Source organism: Chiloscyllium punctatum, chromosome 1, assembly GCF_047496795.1.
Source record: "Chiloscyllium punctatum isolate Juve2018m chromosome 1, sChiPun1.3, whole genome shotgun sequence".
NCBI lineage: Eukaryota > Metazoa > Chordata > Chondrichthyes > Orectolobiformes > Hemiscylliidae > Chiloscyllium > Chiloscyllium punctatum.
The window spans coordinates 77,621,144-77,638,827 of NC_092739.1; the positions used below are offsets into that span (position 1 = coordinate 77,621,144).

The window sequence follows — 17,684 nt, forward strand, 5'->3', positions numbered from 1 at the left end:
GCTGACTTTACTGCAAAAAGCCCAAGCAGAAAGCAACTAACCTGATCACCTTCATTTCCTGCCAGGTGAGTCAGGTTTTAATAGTAAGGCTGTTTTAAAATTTAATGTACTAATTGAATGCCAACATATTATTAAAAGACTACTTCTTAAGAATTGTGGGTTTCATTTCAAAGTTCCAACAGTAGCTTCAGAAGGACAGAAGGGTCTGAAGTGTTCTTGTTTATTTCAAAGAATTTCTTATAAAAGCAGAAATTCTTCTAATTAGTTTATTGCATTCTTCACAGCTAGTTTATGCAAAAACTATGATTTCTCCATCTGACAGTTTGAATTGGAGACTTTCCAGGATGCTCTGTGCTTGGCTGGTAGAAGTTAGAATATGAGTGACAAGTTGGATGACATCAGTTTTTCCTTTGCTCCAAGCTGAAACTCCCTTTGGCAAATCGACTATGAGCAGCTGAAAGTCATTCAAACCAAAAAATAAATTAGTTGATGTCACAATTTTTAGTTGCCAAGCACTTAGCAGTTTGAATTAGATGGCTTTGTGTAACCATTGCTCTAACTAAAATCCCTGAGGTGTCTTCTTATTATAATATGGCACCAGTACAATGTTTTATACTCAGAGTTCATTCCAGGTATTGAATAATGCTGGACTCCTTTCATGAAAAACTTTGTAGTGGAAACAAGGCATAAGATAACAGCTCTCAGTGAAAAAACAGCTAATTTTACATCTAAATTCTTGTTCCAAAAGAAGTAATGTACTAATGTATTAGTGACTGTCAGAGTGCAGATAGTGCAAGATACTTGTATGAAATAAAAATTCTCTCAATTTTCACATGCTTTTGGATTAGGTATTTTGAGAAAGTGAGGACTGCAGATGCTGGAGATCAGAGTCGAGAGTGTGGTGCTGGAAAAGCACAGCAGATCAGGCAGCATCTGAGGAGTAGGAGAATCAACGTTTCAGGCATAAGCCTTTCATTCATGTGCTTTCCAGCACCACACTCTCGACTCTAAAGTATTTTGATGTTGTCTACTGAGATGCTTAATGATGTTTTGCAAAATCTATCATGAATATGTTTAGACATTTTAGTCTATTCATTTTAAGTTTTATTTCTTTCAAACATTGCCAAAGCAGTTAATTATTAAATCCATTGGTCTTTTTCCAGATCCTGACTATCCTTTCATCCCACAAGCCTACTTTGAAAATATAGTAATAGCAGCAGAGGGTGAAGTTGCAGAGATCCCATGTCGTGTATCTGATCCGGATGTCTATGTCACCCTGCTCAATGTCGATACTAACACCATGATTCCTACAACCTATAATAATAAAGAAGGATTCAGTGGCCTCTTCAAAGAGGGGACATATACCTGCATCACAACGATCAATGGTGTAGAGCACAGATCAGAAGAATACATTGTTAATAGATTTAAAGGTGAAGCAATTTTTGAATTTATTGTCTTTCATTAGAGCAATATTAGTTGAAATGTATTGAACAACATTTATTTACTTAAAAGTTCATAAGCTTATTTATCAGCAGTTAAATATCAATTAATTCAACAGTCAGAGTAGAGAAATATTATTGAACATTTGGATAATGTGGTACTAGTTAGTGAAGCATTTTGGCATTGTAATTAAGTGCAACTTTTAAAACATTCAAAAAAGTTTTTTTGAAAGCCCTTTTTCTTTCGCTGTAAACAACATTAGTTTTGAGGAATGGAACACCTCAGTCACATGTAGTACAGACAGACACAGCATGATCTCCTTGTATTCCATAACGTTATGGGTCCATTCAGCCTCAGGAGTGTATTACTGTCAATTCCCTTCCTCCCCATCTCTGTTGCTTACTCAGCTGTGGCTGCACACTTACTGCTGTGTCAGAAGGTTGCAGCCTCACTACAAATATCTAGGCTACCACTCCAGTGGAGTACTGTACTTTCAGAGGTGATTTTTTTCTGTGTGAAACACTATTCCTACAGCACAGGCTGATATAAGCAACCCCATGGCACTATTTCAAAGAAAAGAAGGGGAGTTATTCCTTGCCAATGTTATTCTCTCAATCAACAATGTAAAAGCAGATTAAATGGTCATAATCACATTGCTATTTGTGGGACCTTGGCCCATAAATTGGCCAGTTAATTTCCCATATTACAACAGCAACTGCACTTCAAAGAAATGTTTATTTGGTTGGAAAGCACTTAGGGATATCCTAAAATTGTGAAGTGTGCCATATAATTCATAGCACTGAATCCCTACAGTGTGTAAAGAAGCCATTTGGCCCATCGAGTCTGCATTCAACTCTCTAACAAACATCACACCCAAACCCTAATCTATCCATGTATTTACCATGGCTATCCCACTCAACTTGCATATCCATGGACACTATGGGCAGTTTAGCATGGCCAATTCACCTACCCTGCATATCTTTGGACTGTGGGAGAAACCAGAGAACCACGAGGAAACCCACGCAGACTGGGGAAGAATGTGCAATCTTAACAAACACAGTCACCCAAAGCTGGAATTGAACTCAGATCCCTGATGCTGTACCGTGCTAACCACTGAGGCACCATGCCATCCAAAATGCTAATCTTTCTTTGTGTTTTTTTATTTTAACCTCTCTGAGTGAGATTGTTAAATTGTGAGAAGTTAGGGTTTTGTTGAAGATTCACTGGACTCGAAACATTAACTCTGTTTTTTTCTCCGCAGATGTTGCCAGATCTGCTGAGTTTTCACTTTCCAGCACTTTCTGTTTTTGTTTCAGATTTTCAGCAACCACAGCTCTTTGTTTATGTTATTGTTTTGAGAGGTAGTTTCCAGACTAGTTTGGAAATAAGTGGACCTTGCAAAAACACAATTTCATATTAGTTCTCAATAATAAAAAATAGAAGAGATTTCAATTAACTGGAACTGATTCATTTCAAACCTTGGTTATATGGTGTAAACACATTGTGGTAGATGGACCCTATCATAAACCTTTGTGTACTAACATGATAACTAGTATGAAACATAAAGACACTTCAAAGTAGTTAATTACAGTTTAAAGATGAATTTTTAATTTTATGACTTCTGAAAGATCAAGGAAATTTAAATTAAAAGATAATTTTACATCTAGATATTAAATGATACACAACACACTTTGCTTTGTATATTAGGATAATGACTTAATCAGCATTTATGACCAAATAAAGACTTTGGTATTATTGCCCACTAAATAGTGCTACTTAATTAGGGATACTATCATCCAATAAAATAGCATCTACTTCTGAATTTCTTTTCACTGTAAAAATAAGAGTTCCTTTACTCATCCTCAGCACTAAGGAGGGAGGAGGGGAGTGTTCTTCTTTTGTCATTTGTAGTAAAATTATAAGGATATTCTACAATTTTGTTACAAGTACACAACATATTTTTAAGAAGTGTAAATTATGTCTTTATTATTTTTGAACAGTCAGTTGTTATTGATAAATTAAAAGCACTATCATGTCTGTTCCCACTGAAATGTGTTTTAATAATAACTTTTTGTGTTTTATTTTCTAGTGGCGGATGATCTTTATGTTGAAATAGAAGCTGAGAAAACCGTAGTGAAAGTGGGTGAACCAATCTTTGTGACTTGTCTAGTAATGGATAATGAAGTGGTGAACATAGATTGGAATTATCCAGGAAAAAATGTAAATAAAATTGTTTTTTTTCTTGGATTACTTTGCTTCCTCAAGTGGAATCAAGTTTTGGGAGAACAATGCTTGATTGCTGAAAATAATGGAGGTGTAATATTTTCATAGTCTAAATAATGTTTTAACCGTACAAGATGATGTAGACCTGAAGGTAGCAGTCTCTGTAGAGGTTTCAGTATATTTTGAGATTTAGTAACCACTGTTCATGATAATCTTCCAAAGCAGTATATCAAGAAACCAATTTGGAAATTTCAAATCTTTGAAATGCTATTATGCAATGCAACAAGATTCATCAATAATTTATCAATATTGGGAAGAGTGATTATAATTTGGTGGAATTTTATATTGTGTTGGAGAGTTGGAACCTGGGAACTCAGATCTCAAATCTGAGCAGAGTAATTTGAGCAAGTATGAATGCCTTGTTGGCCAAGGTTAATTGGAATACAACATTAGTAAATAGGATGATGGATAAACAAAGGCAAAAATTTAAATTATTACTGTAATTCATGATTCATAATAATTTGCAATCCCTTAAAAGAATGAAAACCCCATGGGAAAACTGTGGTTAATAAGATAAGTTCAAAAGTAAAATTAAATTAAAGAAAGGCGTTCTGACATTACCAAGTAAAGTATTAAATTTGGTGATAGGGAGAATCTATAAATGAGCTAAGGAGACCAGACAAGTGATAACAGCAAATTGGATTTGACAGTAAGTTAGTGAGAGATATAAAAATAAATTGTAACAGCCTTAATAGGTGTGTCGGAAGGAAGAGATTAGTGCCGGTGTACGTGAGTCTCTTAGAGGCAGAATTTGGAGATATTGTAATGGCAGGACCATTAATTATATATTTTCTGTGTTCAAAAACATTCCAGAAGTAGTGGGTAACTAAAAGTTTAGTAAAACTGAGGAACATAAGTGAGGCACATTTGTAAAGAAATACAATAGGGTTAATTAATGAGATTAATATCCATTGAATTCAAAAGCCTGTTTATTCATTTGAAAAGGAACAGTTGCAGAGGCAGTGGACAGATTATTTTTGATCCCACAGATCTCTTCAAGTTCTGAAACAGTTTCCATGGAAAATAGGAGACCTCGCCCCTGTACTGAAGAAAGGAAGGACAAAGAAAATAGGGAATTATATGTCAGTGAACAGGGAACATAGTAAAACCTATTATTACTATGTTGATAACAAGACATTATTGTGCAGAATCAGCATGGATTTATCAAAAGCAAGTCAAGCTTGCCTCATCCAGTTTGTTGAGGATGTAACTAAGATAAAGGAATGAATGAACTAGTATAAATGAGTGAATTAAATGAATGTAGTTATTTGAATTTTGAAAATGTTTTTCATAAGATGCCTTCCAATGTGTTGTTACATTAAAATTGGAGCTTTGGAAATAGGCAATAAATTAGCAGAAATTGAGGATTGGTTAAAGATCACAAATCAGACAATAAGAATAAATTAATCATTTTCTAAATGACAGGTTTTAACTAGTGGGATACCATACATTTCAGTGCTTGGACCTAAAGCGTTTACAATCTATGTCGATAACTTGCATGATGGGATGTGTAATATTACAAAGTTTGCTGTCTATACAAAGATAGCTGGGCAAGAAAGCTCTAAGAAACAGAGAGATTACAAAAGGGTATAGATGGGCTAAGTGAATGGAGAAATACATGGCAGCGGAAATTTCATGTGCAGAAATGTGAAGTTGTCCAATTTGGTTGAAAAAACAGAACATTTTTAAATTGTGAGATATGAGTAAATAATTGCATTCAAAGGGATCTCGTGGGTTCTTGCACACAAATCACAGAAAGTTTGCATGCAGGTACAGGAATTAGCAAAACAAATACTATGTTAGCTTTTGGAGTATAAGTGTAAACACATCTAATTGCAATTCCATATGGTTTTAGTAAGACCACACATGAAATTTGCTGCTCTAGTGTGATCTATAGAGGAATCATTTGGGAAAATTCCTGTTAGTGCTTCAACTTTAGCACTGTGGGGCAGCTAAAACATTTCACTTTAACACTATTATTGGTACAGTGTATCCTGAGAATTTTCAAGTTAGCTCTGTTGCTAAAAAAGAGCATTTTGTTGCAAACTTTTAAAAATAAATTCTGAAGGATAAAAGTAAAATAAATCATAATCATTCATACGGATATCTTGTTTCACTACAGAAAGGATCTGAGGCGCACCAAGTTCTTAAGGAAATAAGACAACCAAGCTTAAAAATAATGAAGACTTTGCAAATTGAGAAAGCCACTCTGGAAGATACTGGACTCTATGAATGTTCTGTGTTACATGCAACTCAAGATACCAAGCGATTAAAGCAGGTTAACATCCTTGTTAGTGGTGGGTATAAGTTAGTATGGAATCGCTTATTTTCTTTCTATATATTATATGTTCTAATGCATGTTCATGTGCAAATAACCACACACTTACAACAGGTGCTCCTTGAAAAGTTTTGTAATATATTATTATGTCACTTTTTTGATGCAACTTTCAGACATGATGAAAAATTTTGCATTTAGACTTAAAATTCGACCAAATGCAATGGAATTGAGCTATTGCTAGGATCAAAAAATCACATGGTCATCCCGTCTCCCCAACCAGATACATGAGTTGAGACACACACTATTGTGGGCATACACCATTGAATGGGAATGTGGGGTATGCTCCAAATAAGTTTGAAAATCCAAACACCATCGACACATTCTCTAACAACATAATATTCTGTAAGATGCTGCAGTTTATCACAGGATTTCGGCATCTTTGCCCATGTTTTTAGATGATATTCTGAATTTGTTTTGAAGACTCTATAACTCTGTGAAGAAAGGAAAACCTGTGGCATGAAGAAGAGTCGTTCCAATATCAGGTGTCAGCCGGAGTTATCTGGTTAACACTCTCATTTTTAAATTTGAAATTTGTGAATTCAAGTTCCACTCCAGAGTGTTGAGCATGTCACCTGGATGGATACTTCAGCACAGTGCTGAGATAGTATTGCACTGTATTTCAGATAAGATGCTAAATCAGGGCACTGCTTAACAGATGTAAAAGATTCTATCACACTGATTGCAATGATCTGGCTCATATATATCTCTCAATGAACAGCACCAAAACATAGTATCAGTCTATGATTTGTCTATGGGAGCTTGTAGTGTGCAAAGTTGCTGCAACCTTTCTTACAGGGAGAGATATAAAAGGATCCAGAGGGGCAACTTTTTCATAGAGAGGATGGTGAGTGGCAGGAATAGGCTTCCAGAGGTAATGGTGGAAGCGAGTACAATTTTGTAATTTAAGAAATGTTTGGGCAGGTACATGGATGGGATAGGTATGGAAGGATATGAACCAAATGCAGGCCAATGGGACTAGATTAATTGAGAAAACTAGGCAGCATGGACAAATTGGGCCAAATGGCATGCTTCCATGCTGTAAGTCCCTATGACTTTATGCCTCTACATTCAAACAGTGTCTTCCAAAACATTTAATTGACTGTAAGGTGCTTTTGGACAACTTGAGATTGTGCAAGCCACTCTAAAAATGCAATTTGTTATTTCAATGAAATACACTGTGAAATGAGATTGAGATGCAATCCTGATGAATGTCGAGAGTGTAGAGAAGAAACAAATGTGTTTTAATGCAATGGTGGATGTAGGGATTTCTGAAAGAGGCAGTGACTATTCAAAGTATTTAATGGCAAGTCCTACTTGACTTTCCCCTAAAATGGGAGCTAATGGAGCATGCCAAATTGCCAGTTTTAAAAAAAAATGCTATATTACAGAGAACTACAGCAAGTTTTCTGGACCGATGTGATTTATGTGCCTCCCATGTTCTTCATTCCTAGACAAAGGATTTATTAATTTGGATCCCAGCTATGGAACGGAAGAATTTGCAGACCTACATGAAGTCAAACAGTTTGTGGTGAACATTGAAGCTTACCCTGAACCCATGGTGTCATGGCTGAAAGACAATGTCACCTTGCAAGAAGATAACAACGAGGTGATGATCAACACAGTAAAAACCCAGGAGATTAGGTAAATCAGAAGTCAGACCACAGTATCAGTCAAACACATAGTAAATTTTCTGGAAGAAATCCATGCAAGTTCTTTATCTTTTACATCACTGACAATTCTTTGGGACTGTGTCATAAAAACATGAGAAATAGGAACAGAACTGAGCCATTTAGCCCTTTGACTGCTCAATAACATTCACTAAGAGCATGACTGACCATCCACTTCAGCTCTATTTCTCACACTATCCCCATATCCCTGGATTCCCTTAGTACATAACATTGATTTTTGTTTATCATATATTCATCACCTGAACATCTACAGCTCTTTAAGGTTAAGAATTCCAGTTAGAAATTTCTTCTAACTTGATCCTAAATGTCTGAGATTATATCTCCTAATTCTAGACTAGCAGGAACAGGGAAGCAACCTCTCAGTGTCTACTCTGTCCAGCTCTCTCTGAACCAAATATGCTTCACATTTTACTCAACTCAATGTCAGTAGCACTCTGACATCTGAGTCAGAAAATCATGGGCTCAAGCTCTACTTCAGATAAGTCAACAGAAAATCTAGTTCAATCAATACTGAGGGCATGCTACACTGTCAGGGGTGCTGTGTTTCAATTTGGATGTTACACCAAGGATTCATTTGCCCTCTCAGGTGGGCCATGAGATTTCTATTACTGAAAGTACTGTTTTGAGACAGGAAATCTCTTCTTCTTGCCATTTATCCCTCAAGTAAATCCAGATTATCAGAGTATTTATCTTTATTTGACTTTGAGTGGGACTTTGTTTGAAAACAGTCTGCCCTGCTTTCTGTTTTTGAAGCAGTGCCAATATCCTGAACCCACTCTAAGCTACATGCCTCCACTAAGAAAATGAAATTTAGTGCTATCTCAGTTTACTACTTCCTTATTTGCTACTTGATTCTTATTTTATACAGGTATCAAAGTAACCTGACCTTGATTCGTGCGAAGAAACAAGACAGTGGGGCTTACACCATTGTTGTTAAAAATGAAGATAATAGTACCAGTCATACATTTTACTTACAAGTTAAAGGTACGTGAACAAACTCCAATACATACTTTAACTAGTCAATATTTGTAGTACCTGTTTTAATGCTAGGCAATATTAATGTGATAGTTCCAAATTTAGAAGATTAAGCACAGAGATGCGTAATGCTGATAATCTTAAAATATTCAAACACTTGAAACATATTAGCAGGTCCACCGATCTCTAAAAAGAAATGTGTCAGTTACAAAGTAATCTTCACAAAAGGTCAGATTGGTTTGAACTGCCAATGAGTTTCAAGCAGGGGCATGTGAAAAATGCTTTTGCTGGTCTAATTTTGAGGCCTCATCTTCATGCCGCTGATCAGCTGCCCTGCCTGAAACAGCCAGAATTAAAGGAAAAAGTGTCATCACAGAGGCAGGTTGTTGGAAAGGATTCTCAGGGAGTTCCAAGGGATTACAGAAGGATGGGAAAATGTGAGACAGTGGAGGTAGTAACTTTCGTGTGGGATCTGAAAGATCATTCCTACTTCTCCAGGTCACACGCAAGAAGGATTATATTTTAACTTTGGACCTTCTCCCTGTTTTTTCGAAAACTGCTGATGTGCTTTGAGCCAGTGCGCAAGCCAGAACCCCTTCCCCACTTGGATCTGGGTTAAATGCAACTACAAGGTCCTATCTTTGTTAAATATGAATTTGAGAATCCTGTGTCTACATAATCCTATATGTTAGGGTGGCAGGAAAGGACTGACTGTCAGGAAGGTAACCGACCAGCACAGTTTTAATTACATGCTTGCCAGTTTTCTGCCAAGAGTGGGTTCACTGCTTTGTTCTGACAATTGAGAATATGAAATTTTTGATTTTCTTAACTATTTTAATGGGTTGTGTGTAATGTTCAAGTAAACTCTGCTAATTAAAGAACAAAATGTGACTGGAGTCTTATTTCATTCATGATCCAGGATCTTTGACATTCTGCCTTATTGATCTTTGTGTGAGATGGCTGATACTCTAAAGATGACCCTTACAAACTGCGAGCAATTCTTGGTAGTTCCCTGTGTCACGTATATCCTTAATGATGTTAGTGCAGAGTAAAATGCTGTGGATCAGATTGTACTTGGGTCGACAAGCACAGATCAAACCTTTTCATGTCATTTTATGTTTTCTTTTACAGTGCCTGCAAAAATCATCAATCTTGTTGATGTCCACCATGGTTCTGCGAGTGGTCAGATAGTTTCATGTTCGGCAGATGGGACACCAAGCCCAGAAGTTGAATGGCTGATATGTACAGACCTAAAAAAGTGAGGACTTAATCATTCAATCACGCAGCATACTAAGTGAGGAAAAAAAGCTTCTTTGAATAAAAAAAAGTAGTTCCTTAATTATCATTCAGTTGAAAAAAAAGACTTTCCAGTAGAGAAAAGTATTTCTCTCATTGCCTCTAAGTAAATGGCATTTTAATTGTTTTCAGATATTATAAATTTCCAATGAGTAATGGAATGAAAATCTCACTAAAAATTCTTTATGTCTTACCATAGGTGTGCGAATGACTCATTGCTCTGGAATGTTCTCCACAACAATTCCAGTGATATTAGCATTGAGACCCATCAGACCAAGAAAAACACTATAGAGAGCAAGCTGACCTTTCAGAAAGTTGATAACACAGTCGCAGTGAGATGCATTGCAAAGAATGAGCTTGCAGCCGTTGCACGTGAAGTCAAACTGGTGGCTCACAGTAAGTAAGGATTTCTTTTCCATCCTAACCAATGGTAGATAGTCCAATGTGTGGCAAAATACCTTTCATTAAAGTTCATTTTAGCATGCTTCTTTTCTTTGGAAGCAGTTTCAGGATATAAATTCCATGTAAAGTTGTGTGCTCAGGCAAACTGCATGGGGGAAAGAACCCAAGGCTATAGTTCATGAAACATTTTTAGACTAGGATCTTGTCATGAGTCTGCTGCAAAAGTGTTGAGTTGCAAGAGCTGGGATAATTTAACATGAAACAAAGTCACACTTTGTAAAAGGGCTTTATTTTGTCTACATCGAAAATATGTATCTACTTTTGCAGTCTGCTTTCACAGCCCCATATAGAAAATGTCTACTGGTGAAATATTCACCAGTAGATTAGATTTCGTACAGTATGGAAACAGGCCATTTGGCCCAACTAGTCCACACCAACCCTCTGAAGGGTGACCTACCCAGACTTATTCCCCTACCCTTTATTTACCCCTGACTAATACACCTAACACTATGGGAAATTTAGCATTACCAATTCACCTGACCTGCACATCTTTGGATTATGGGAGGAAACCAGAGCAGCAACCAGAGCACAAGTCGTCTAAGGAGAGTATCGAACCTGGGTCCCTGGCACTGTGAGGCAGCAGTGCTAGCCACTGAGCCACCATGAGTTGGCATTAGCTTCAGGGCTTTTCTTATGATGGTTTAATGGTTTTTTAAAAATTCATGGGATATGGCTTTGCTGGCTGGTCCAGCTTCTATTGCCCATCTCTAGTTGTCCTTGAGAAAATGGTGGTGAGCTGCTTTCTTCAACTGCAGTCCATTGGTGTATGAAGACTCACAATGCCCTTAGGGAGAGAGTGACAATGAAGCAATAGCAATATATTTCCAGGTCAGGATGGTAAGTGGCTTAGAGGGGAACTTGCAGATGATGATGTTCCCATGTATCTGCTGCGCTTGTCCTTCTTGCTACAATGGCAGGGGTCATGGGTTTTGGAAGGTGCTGTCTAAGGAGCCTTCATGAATTTCTGCAGTGCATCTTGTAGATTGGGACTTTTCAAGATCTAGGAAAACATTGATTTGAAGGGATTTTTTGAGTGTTTTAAAATAATGCAGAGATGCATTCTGTCAATTGGACAAATTATGAAACTTTAGCAAACCCAAACTTGACTATTTATATTCAACTTGCACTAAGTTCCAGTTAGAACTGGGGAAGGGAAAGTTGGCTGTGGAATAAATGAGGGAGGAGGCTGGGCAGAAAGGTGGATGGGATGGCAATAGGTGGATGCGGGTAGGAGGCGGCTGTGATTGGTCAGCCTCCTCCCCTCCCCCAGTCCTGATGCACTGACCAAATCCACAATTAGGGTAGGAACCGTTGTATGCATTGTGCATCACCATCAATTTCTGTGTAGTCAGTAATTCTATAGCATAAGCAACTGATAAATTCGCTTTTATGTTTTGAAATCCCTGATGAATTTGCTGCATTTGTCAAAAATCAGTTTAGTACTTGCTAAAACTAAAAATAAAGTCCACTTCAATTGTGAATACAACAAGGCAGTGGGGATTGCGTAGCAGCCAGTAGATTATTCTCAATGAGTTTCTCTCTAACTTTGAAGAGCTGCATGAGGAGTCAATCAGTAGGAACTAACTCTAATTTAACACAACATCTCTTGACTTTGTCACTGTTGGTGAGGTACTAGGCTGTTTGGTTGACAACCTGGATGAGTAGAAACGTCCTCCAATTAGGCACAGGGAAACCTGAAGCCATTGTTTTCAGTGCCCACCATGAGCTCTGTATCCTAGTCACTCAGATTGGCTGGCAGTTCTGTGAGGTGGGTGCAAGTTCCCCTCTCTGCCAGTTAACACATTCACTGCTGACTCATCTAGTGGTACACTGGGAAACTCCCCCATGTCTAAAATGCTGGCCTTTTTAATTTACATCTGAAAGTGTTTTAATAGAAACATGAATAAAAGATATATTTCTTGGACTAACAGCCTTTAATATTTGTTTACAGATCTCCATTCGGAGCTGACAGTGGCTGCTGCTGTCTTGGTGTTGTTGGTTATTGTAATCATTTCTCTAATCGTGCTTGTTGTAGTTTGGAAACAGGTAAATAAATGTTGCAAGTCCATTAATGTTGCAATGAAGTGTATTCTCTGGCAGAAAAGTGCACCATTTACAAAAAGTTGCCATTGGTCTTTTAAAGGTGAAAGATAAATTGATTCAATAAGATGACCTCCAATCAGAAGGCAAAGGCTTGAGGCATAGGCCTGTTAACCATTTCAGTTTCAATGGGAGTTCTGTTGTGTAATGACAGTGGACTAGTAATCCAGAGATCCAGGCTGATGTTCTGGGACACGGGTTCAAAACCCATTATGGGAGTTGGTGGAATCTAAATGCAGTTAATAATTCTGAATGTAAAAAACAAAATGCTAATCTAATGATAACGACAAAACCATTGCTGTAAAACCTCATCTGGTTCACCGATGTCTGTTGGGATAGGAAGTCTATCACTCTTAGCTGGCTAACATGTGACTCCATTTTAATGTGATTGATTCTTAACTGCCTTTGAATTAGTCAAGGAAGCCACTCGGCTCTTGTAAGTTAAGATGGCCAGTAAATACTGACCTTCCCAGTGATATCCAGATCCCATGAAAGAATAAAGAATGCTATGGAAGCAACTTCCAAAAAAACAAGATTTTTTTAGGGTCAGTAAATAGGTTACTTTGGGCCAGCCTGCATCTTGCAAACACTCCTTATTGAACTAGGAATATGCCACTGTTCTGGTGAATTGCCTGGTATAATTTTATTGGAATTCAGTTCAAACTTCAAACTGCAGGGCATTGGACTTGCACTAAAAGTTCCAGCCTGGCTGTTAGGGATGGAGTCCTTGCTCCTCCCTAGCAAGGGTATCAAATGTAAGAGAGTGGCATTAGGGGTGGCAATTCACGAATAGGCATTCTTGTACTCCTGGTCTTCTATGGGAACTAGCACATGAGTAGTACAGGAATATCTGATGAGATTACACGGACTAGACAAACAAGCAGTAGATGCATGATCTACTTCAGGATCTCATCTACAAACATGAGCTGAAATCCTGAGAAATCACTTTTTAAAAGAAAATGAATCACTGCGGTCTCATTTCCATGTAAATTGCAGGTGTAACAACAAAACATTTTTAGAAGGAGTGAACCCACCTTTCCCCTATTATGTGCATCCTCAGTTAGACTTCCCAGGCAAGAGGAATGCTCTAAAATCATTCAAGGCATTGACTTCACAAATGTGGCAGCATCAGTGTCAGAGATCAGAAGTAGTTAGGGCTCAATATTCATGTGAAGCCATTCTGCCCTGCAATATATGTTTTGGGATTCTTTTGAATAGTTTCTATAGCAATTGAATTGCATCCTAAATAATACGTAGTCTCAAAGTGTGTAGTTATATTTTACTGGATTTTTTTGTTTACAGGTAATTTGTTCCAATTCTGAGATATTGGTAATATTAATATAATTATAACTTAATGTTGCAATGTGGATATATTTTCTGATTAAGACAGAAGGAAAAAAAGGATCCTGTGGTACCAATATTGTAAGCCATTATTTATTGCTTTGCACAGAAACCAAGATATGAAATAAGATGGCGAGTTATTGAATCAATAAGTCCAGATGGGCATGAATACATTTATGTTGATCCCATGCAACTTCCCTATGATACCAGATGGGAATTTCCCCGGGATGGACTTGTCCTAGGTAAGTCTTCATCTGTTTTAAGCATGTGTCTTATTAGCCACTAACTGCAGGTGCTCAAAAGTGAGATATCAAGACATTTGAACTATCCAGCCCTTTTAAGTAAGCCCCATTTCAGTCCTTTCAGTGACGGGTCAATGATAGCAAGTCAGGGATTCAAGTCCACTTCAGAGATTTCAACACAAAATACTAGATGGGCATTATTGACAGTCGTCTTTCTGATGAGCGTTATACTGAAGTGAACTGAATTGATCTCAGAGTGCTCTTCATTGATGAACAGGGGAACCCTCATCTCCTAACCAATTCTAAATATGATTGAAACAGATTATCTGATTATCACCTCACTACTGTTTGTGTGTTGTTTTGTGCAAAATTTTGCTGCCTCATTTTTGCACTGATGGAAGATGATTTTGTGCAGGACTTCTGCCACTGGTAACATATAATCTTCCTCAAATTACCTTAAAGTAAAAATGGTAGGAAATTGCAGCAGATACTCTAATATACCTTAACTTATCTCTAAGCAAATGTAATTTATTTTTTCTAGGTGGATGAAAATAACTGTTCATTATAGAAAGTTAGAATACAATGTACACAATCACACACATTTTTTGAATAATTTTGCAAGTTTAGTTCACAATCTGGAATGGAATTTGACCATTCTGACTTGTATCTGTTCTGTCCTCTATGATAATTTACCTTACTGTCTATAACTCTGCTGATAAAATTCTTCCAGTCACATTAATTATTATATACCTTGTGCTTTTTTAAGGACGAATACTTGGCTCTGGGGCCTTCGGAAAGGTAGTTGAAGGCACTGCTTATGGTTTAAGTCGCTCACAGCCTGTTATGAAAGTTGCTGTAAAAATGTTGAAACGTAAGTCGCCCTGTTTTATGCATTGCACAGCACCTATTGATGTGACATCAAGTTATTCTGAGGAAATCATATCAATTATTTCAATATATTTTTATATGGCTTTCTTGTTATTCGTGTAATGAATTTTGTTTTGTGGGAGTTGCCAGTTTATAAATGTAACTATTTCATAGAAGACTGCTACACATTGTAGTCAGTTATCAGAGGCTTTAAACTGGGTATTTATGCTTAAAATAGATATTCACTGTTAAAATGACTCACAATTATGAAACCATCTTCTTTAAGTGTCCTTAAAATAGGAAAGTACTGCTACATCATGGTGAAATAGGCAAATGGAAAACACATACCTCTTCATGTGTGGGAAGTGAAGGTTACAGGCAGAGCTGTTTTATGTAATATATCTTGTTACGTGATTAATAGAGACTTTAGGAACAGCTATGGTATAAGGGTCAGTAAAGGGACACTGACAAAAGGGAAGAAATGATATTTTTAAAATTGTTAAATGTGATCTAAATATGCATTTTGAAACAATTTACATTTCTTTGTCAAATTTGTGATTTTGTTTCAATAGACTGTATCTTAGAAATTTTGAAATATTATTAAAAAATATAATTTTTCAATTAACATTTCATAGCTGACTTGCAATTCAAATGTTTTCACAGCTACAGCCCGATCCAGCGAGAAGCAAGCCCTGATGTCAGAACTGAAGATAATGACACATCTAGGCCCACATTTGAACATTGTCAACTTGCTAGGAGCTTGTACCAAAGCAGGTGGGCTTTGCTTTTTCAAGGTATTTCTTTTCCAAGGTGTTTGTCCTTTCTTTCCAATGCAATATGTGTTGAATACACCTTTAGGGATAGGAACTGCAAATATCACTCTAATGTCAAGTTGAGATTCAAATTTTCCTTTACAACCAACCCATCCTTGTAACACTCAACACAACATTGAGGAAAATTTGTTTTTCTCTGAAGTGCACAATACTAAGTTATTTTTTTCTATACAATAGGTCCTATCTATATTATCACTGAGTACTGTTTCCATGGGGATTTGGTAAATTACCTACATAAGAACCGAGACAGCTTTATAAGTCGATACTCTGAAAAGGGAAAAAAGGAAGTGGATATTTTTGGTATAAACCCTGCTGATGAAAGCACAAGAAGGTGAGTTCAATGGCTAAACAGGATGATAGTCTGTCACAATAATTGTTTAATAAGATTGAAATGAGATTAACCAAATCAATGTATCATCTGAACAAAGAACTCACTTTAAATGAATGATGATATAACTTTATTACTCAGCATGTATGAAAAGAGTAATGTGGGAGATCTAGTGAAAACGTGTCATTGTAGAGTTGCTTTTGTCATATCCTGGATTAGTTTTTGAAGATATTAAATAAAGTAAAATGAACAGATGAAGAATCAGAAGACATGTTACAGCCAAACTTCCTGCTGAAATCTCTAAACTTAGTGGTTATAATCTCTTGTTCAAACTCTCAGATCTTTTTACAAAAGTCTGGGAGGAGGTGTTATTATGTTCTGACTTGCACAATATCAGCATTGTGTGACTTTTATAGAAGGGCAATAAATCAATGTGTGAATACTATAGAGACCTATCCCTACTGTCATCTGTGGGAAGGTTTTCACAAAAGTCCACCTCCTATACATAAGGCATACTTCATTATGGTTTTCTGCCATCTAGAAGAGCACATGACTTTTATTTCTTAACAAATCCAAGAAAAGTGTCTGGAGCAATGCAAAAGATGTGCATTTATCTGTGAAAGATCTTTGACTTCATGAATCATGATGCTGTTTGGAAAGCCCTCCAGAGACTTGGATGGCCAGAATAAATTGTCAATATTTTGTAACTTTTGCCTGACTGTATGGCAGTGAGTGTGCTTTGTAATAGATTGAAGGAAGAGCCCTTTCATATCAGGATGGCCATCAAACAAGGCTGTGTGATTCTGCCAACTCTCCACTATTTACCTCAGCTTAGGAATGGAACTCAACCAAGAGCATGGAATTGTGATTGAGTTGTGAGTGAGTTTGTGATTACAAACCAAAGAATCAGCTTTTAAAGCAGATTATCTTTCACGATCCAAGGCTGGCACTTGACCTTATGAGGGACAGAGAAAAGGTTTCATGGAAGTTCTAAAGGCCTGCTTGAATATTTGACAAATGAGGATTGGTGCATGGGAAGAACCTGATAGTAATCATGCCATGTGGCAATGTCTTATCTAACAAACTGCAGTACAGTTGGAAACTGACCAGATGAAGCCTGGTTTGGAGAAGTGACTGAAACAGAGTAAGAGAGAGAACTCTGGGTTGGGAAGCTCCGTTGTGAGGACAACTCCTGTCCTCTCTGCCCAAAGACCCATTGCCCCAAAACTGTCCAGTTAAGTCATCCAAGAACACATAAATCATAAAGCCTGGCAGACATCATTCTTGTTTAAGAGATTAATGCCAATGATCTTGTTATCATTGATGCCAGCTTTTATCTTATGTTGAGTGGCTTTGTTGAAGCTATTAAAAAAAAGCATGAAAACTAAATGATTGATGGATTTAACAATTTTTGTTTAATAATGATATTAAATTCAATATCATTATTTATAAAAAAAAATAATCTTTTCTAACACTGAAACAATCTTCAAA

The 17,684-nt window shown here is 36.9% G+C and overlaps 1 protein-coding gene across 4 annotated transcripts in view; it reads left to right on the forward strand.

The window, feature by feature from the left end:
- pdgfra (platelet-derived growth factor receptor, alpha polypeptide) overlaps nt 1-17,684 on the forward strand; it is a 48,295-nt gene that overhangs the window by 21,038 nt on the left and 9,573 nt on the right. For all 4 annotated transcript variants that reach the window (XM_072569521.1, XM_072569504.1, XM_072569515.1 and 1 more), the window contains 12 exons: nt 1,164-1,430; nt 3,530-3,660; nt 5,846-6,020; nt 7,513-7,702; nt 8,618-8,733; nt 9,856-9,982; nt 10,220-10,416; nt 12,434-12,528; nt 14,033-14,165; nt 14,932-15,036; nt 15,696-15,806; nt 16,043-16,196. In XM_072569521.1, coding sequence (XP_072425622.1) covers nt 1,164-1,430; nt 3,530-3,660; nt 5,846-6,020; nt 7,513-7,702; nt 8,618-8,733; nt 9,856-9,982; nt 10,220-10,416; nt 12,434-12,528; nt 14,033-14,165; nt 14,932-15,036; nt 15,696-15,806; nt 16,043-16,196 — 1,801 coding nt within the window. The remainder of the gene's footprint in view (nt 1-1,163; nt 1,431-3,529; nt 3,661-5,845; nt 6,021-7,512; nt 7,703-8,617; nt 8,734-9,855; nt 9,983-10,219; nt 10,417-12,433; nt 12,529-14,032; nt 14,166-14,931; nt 15,037-15,695; nt 15,807-16,042; nt 16,197-17,684) is intronic.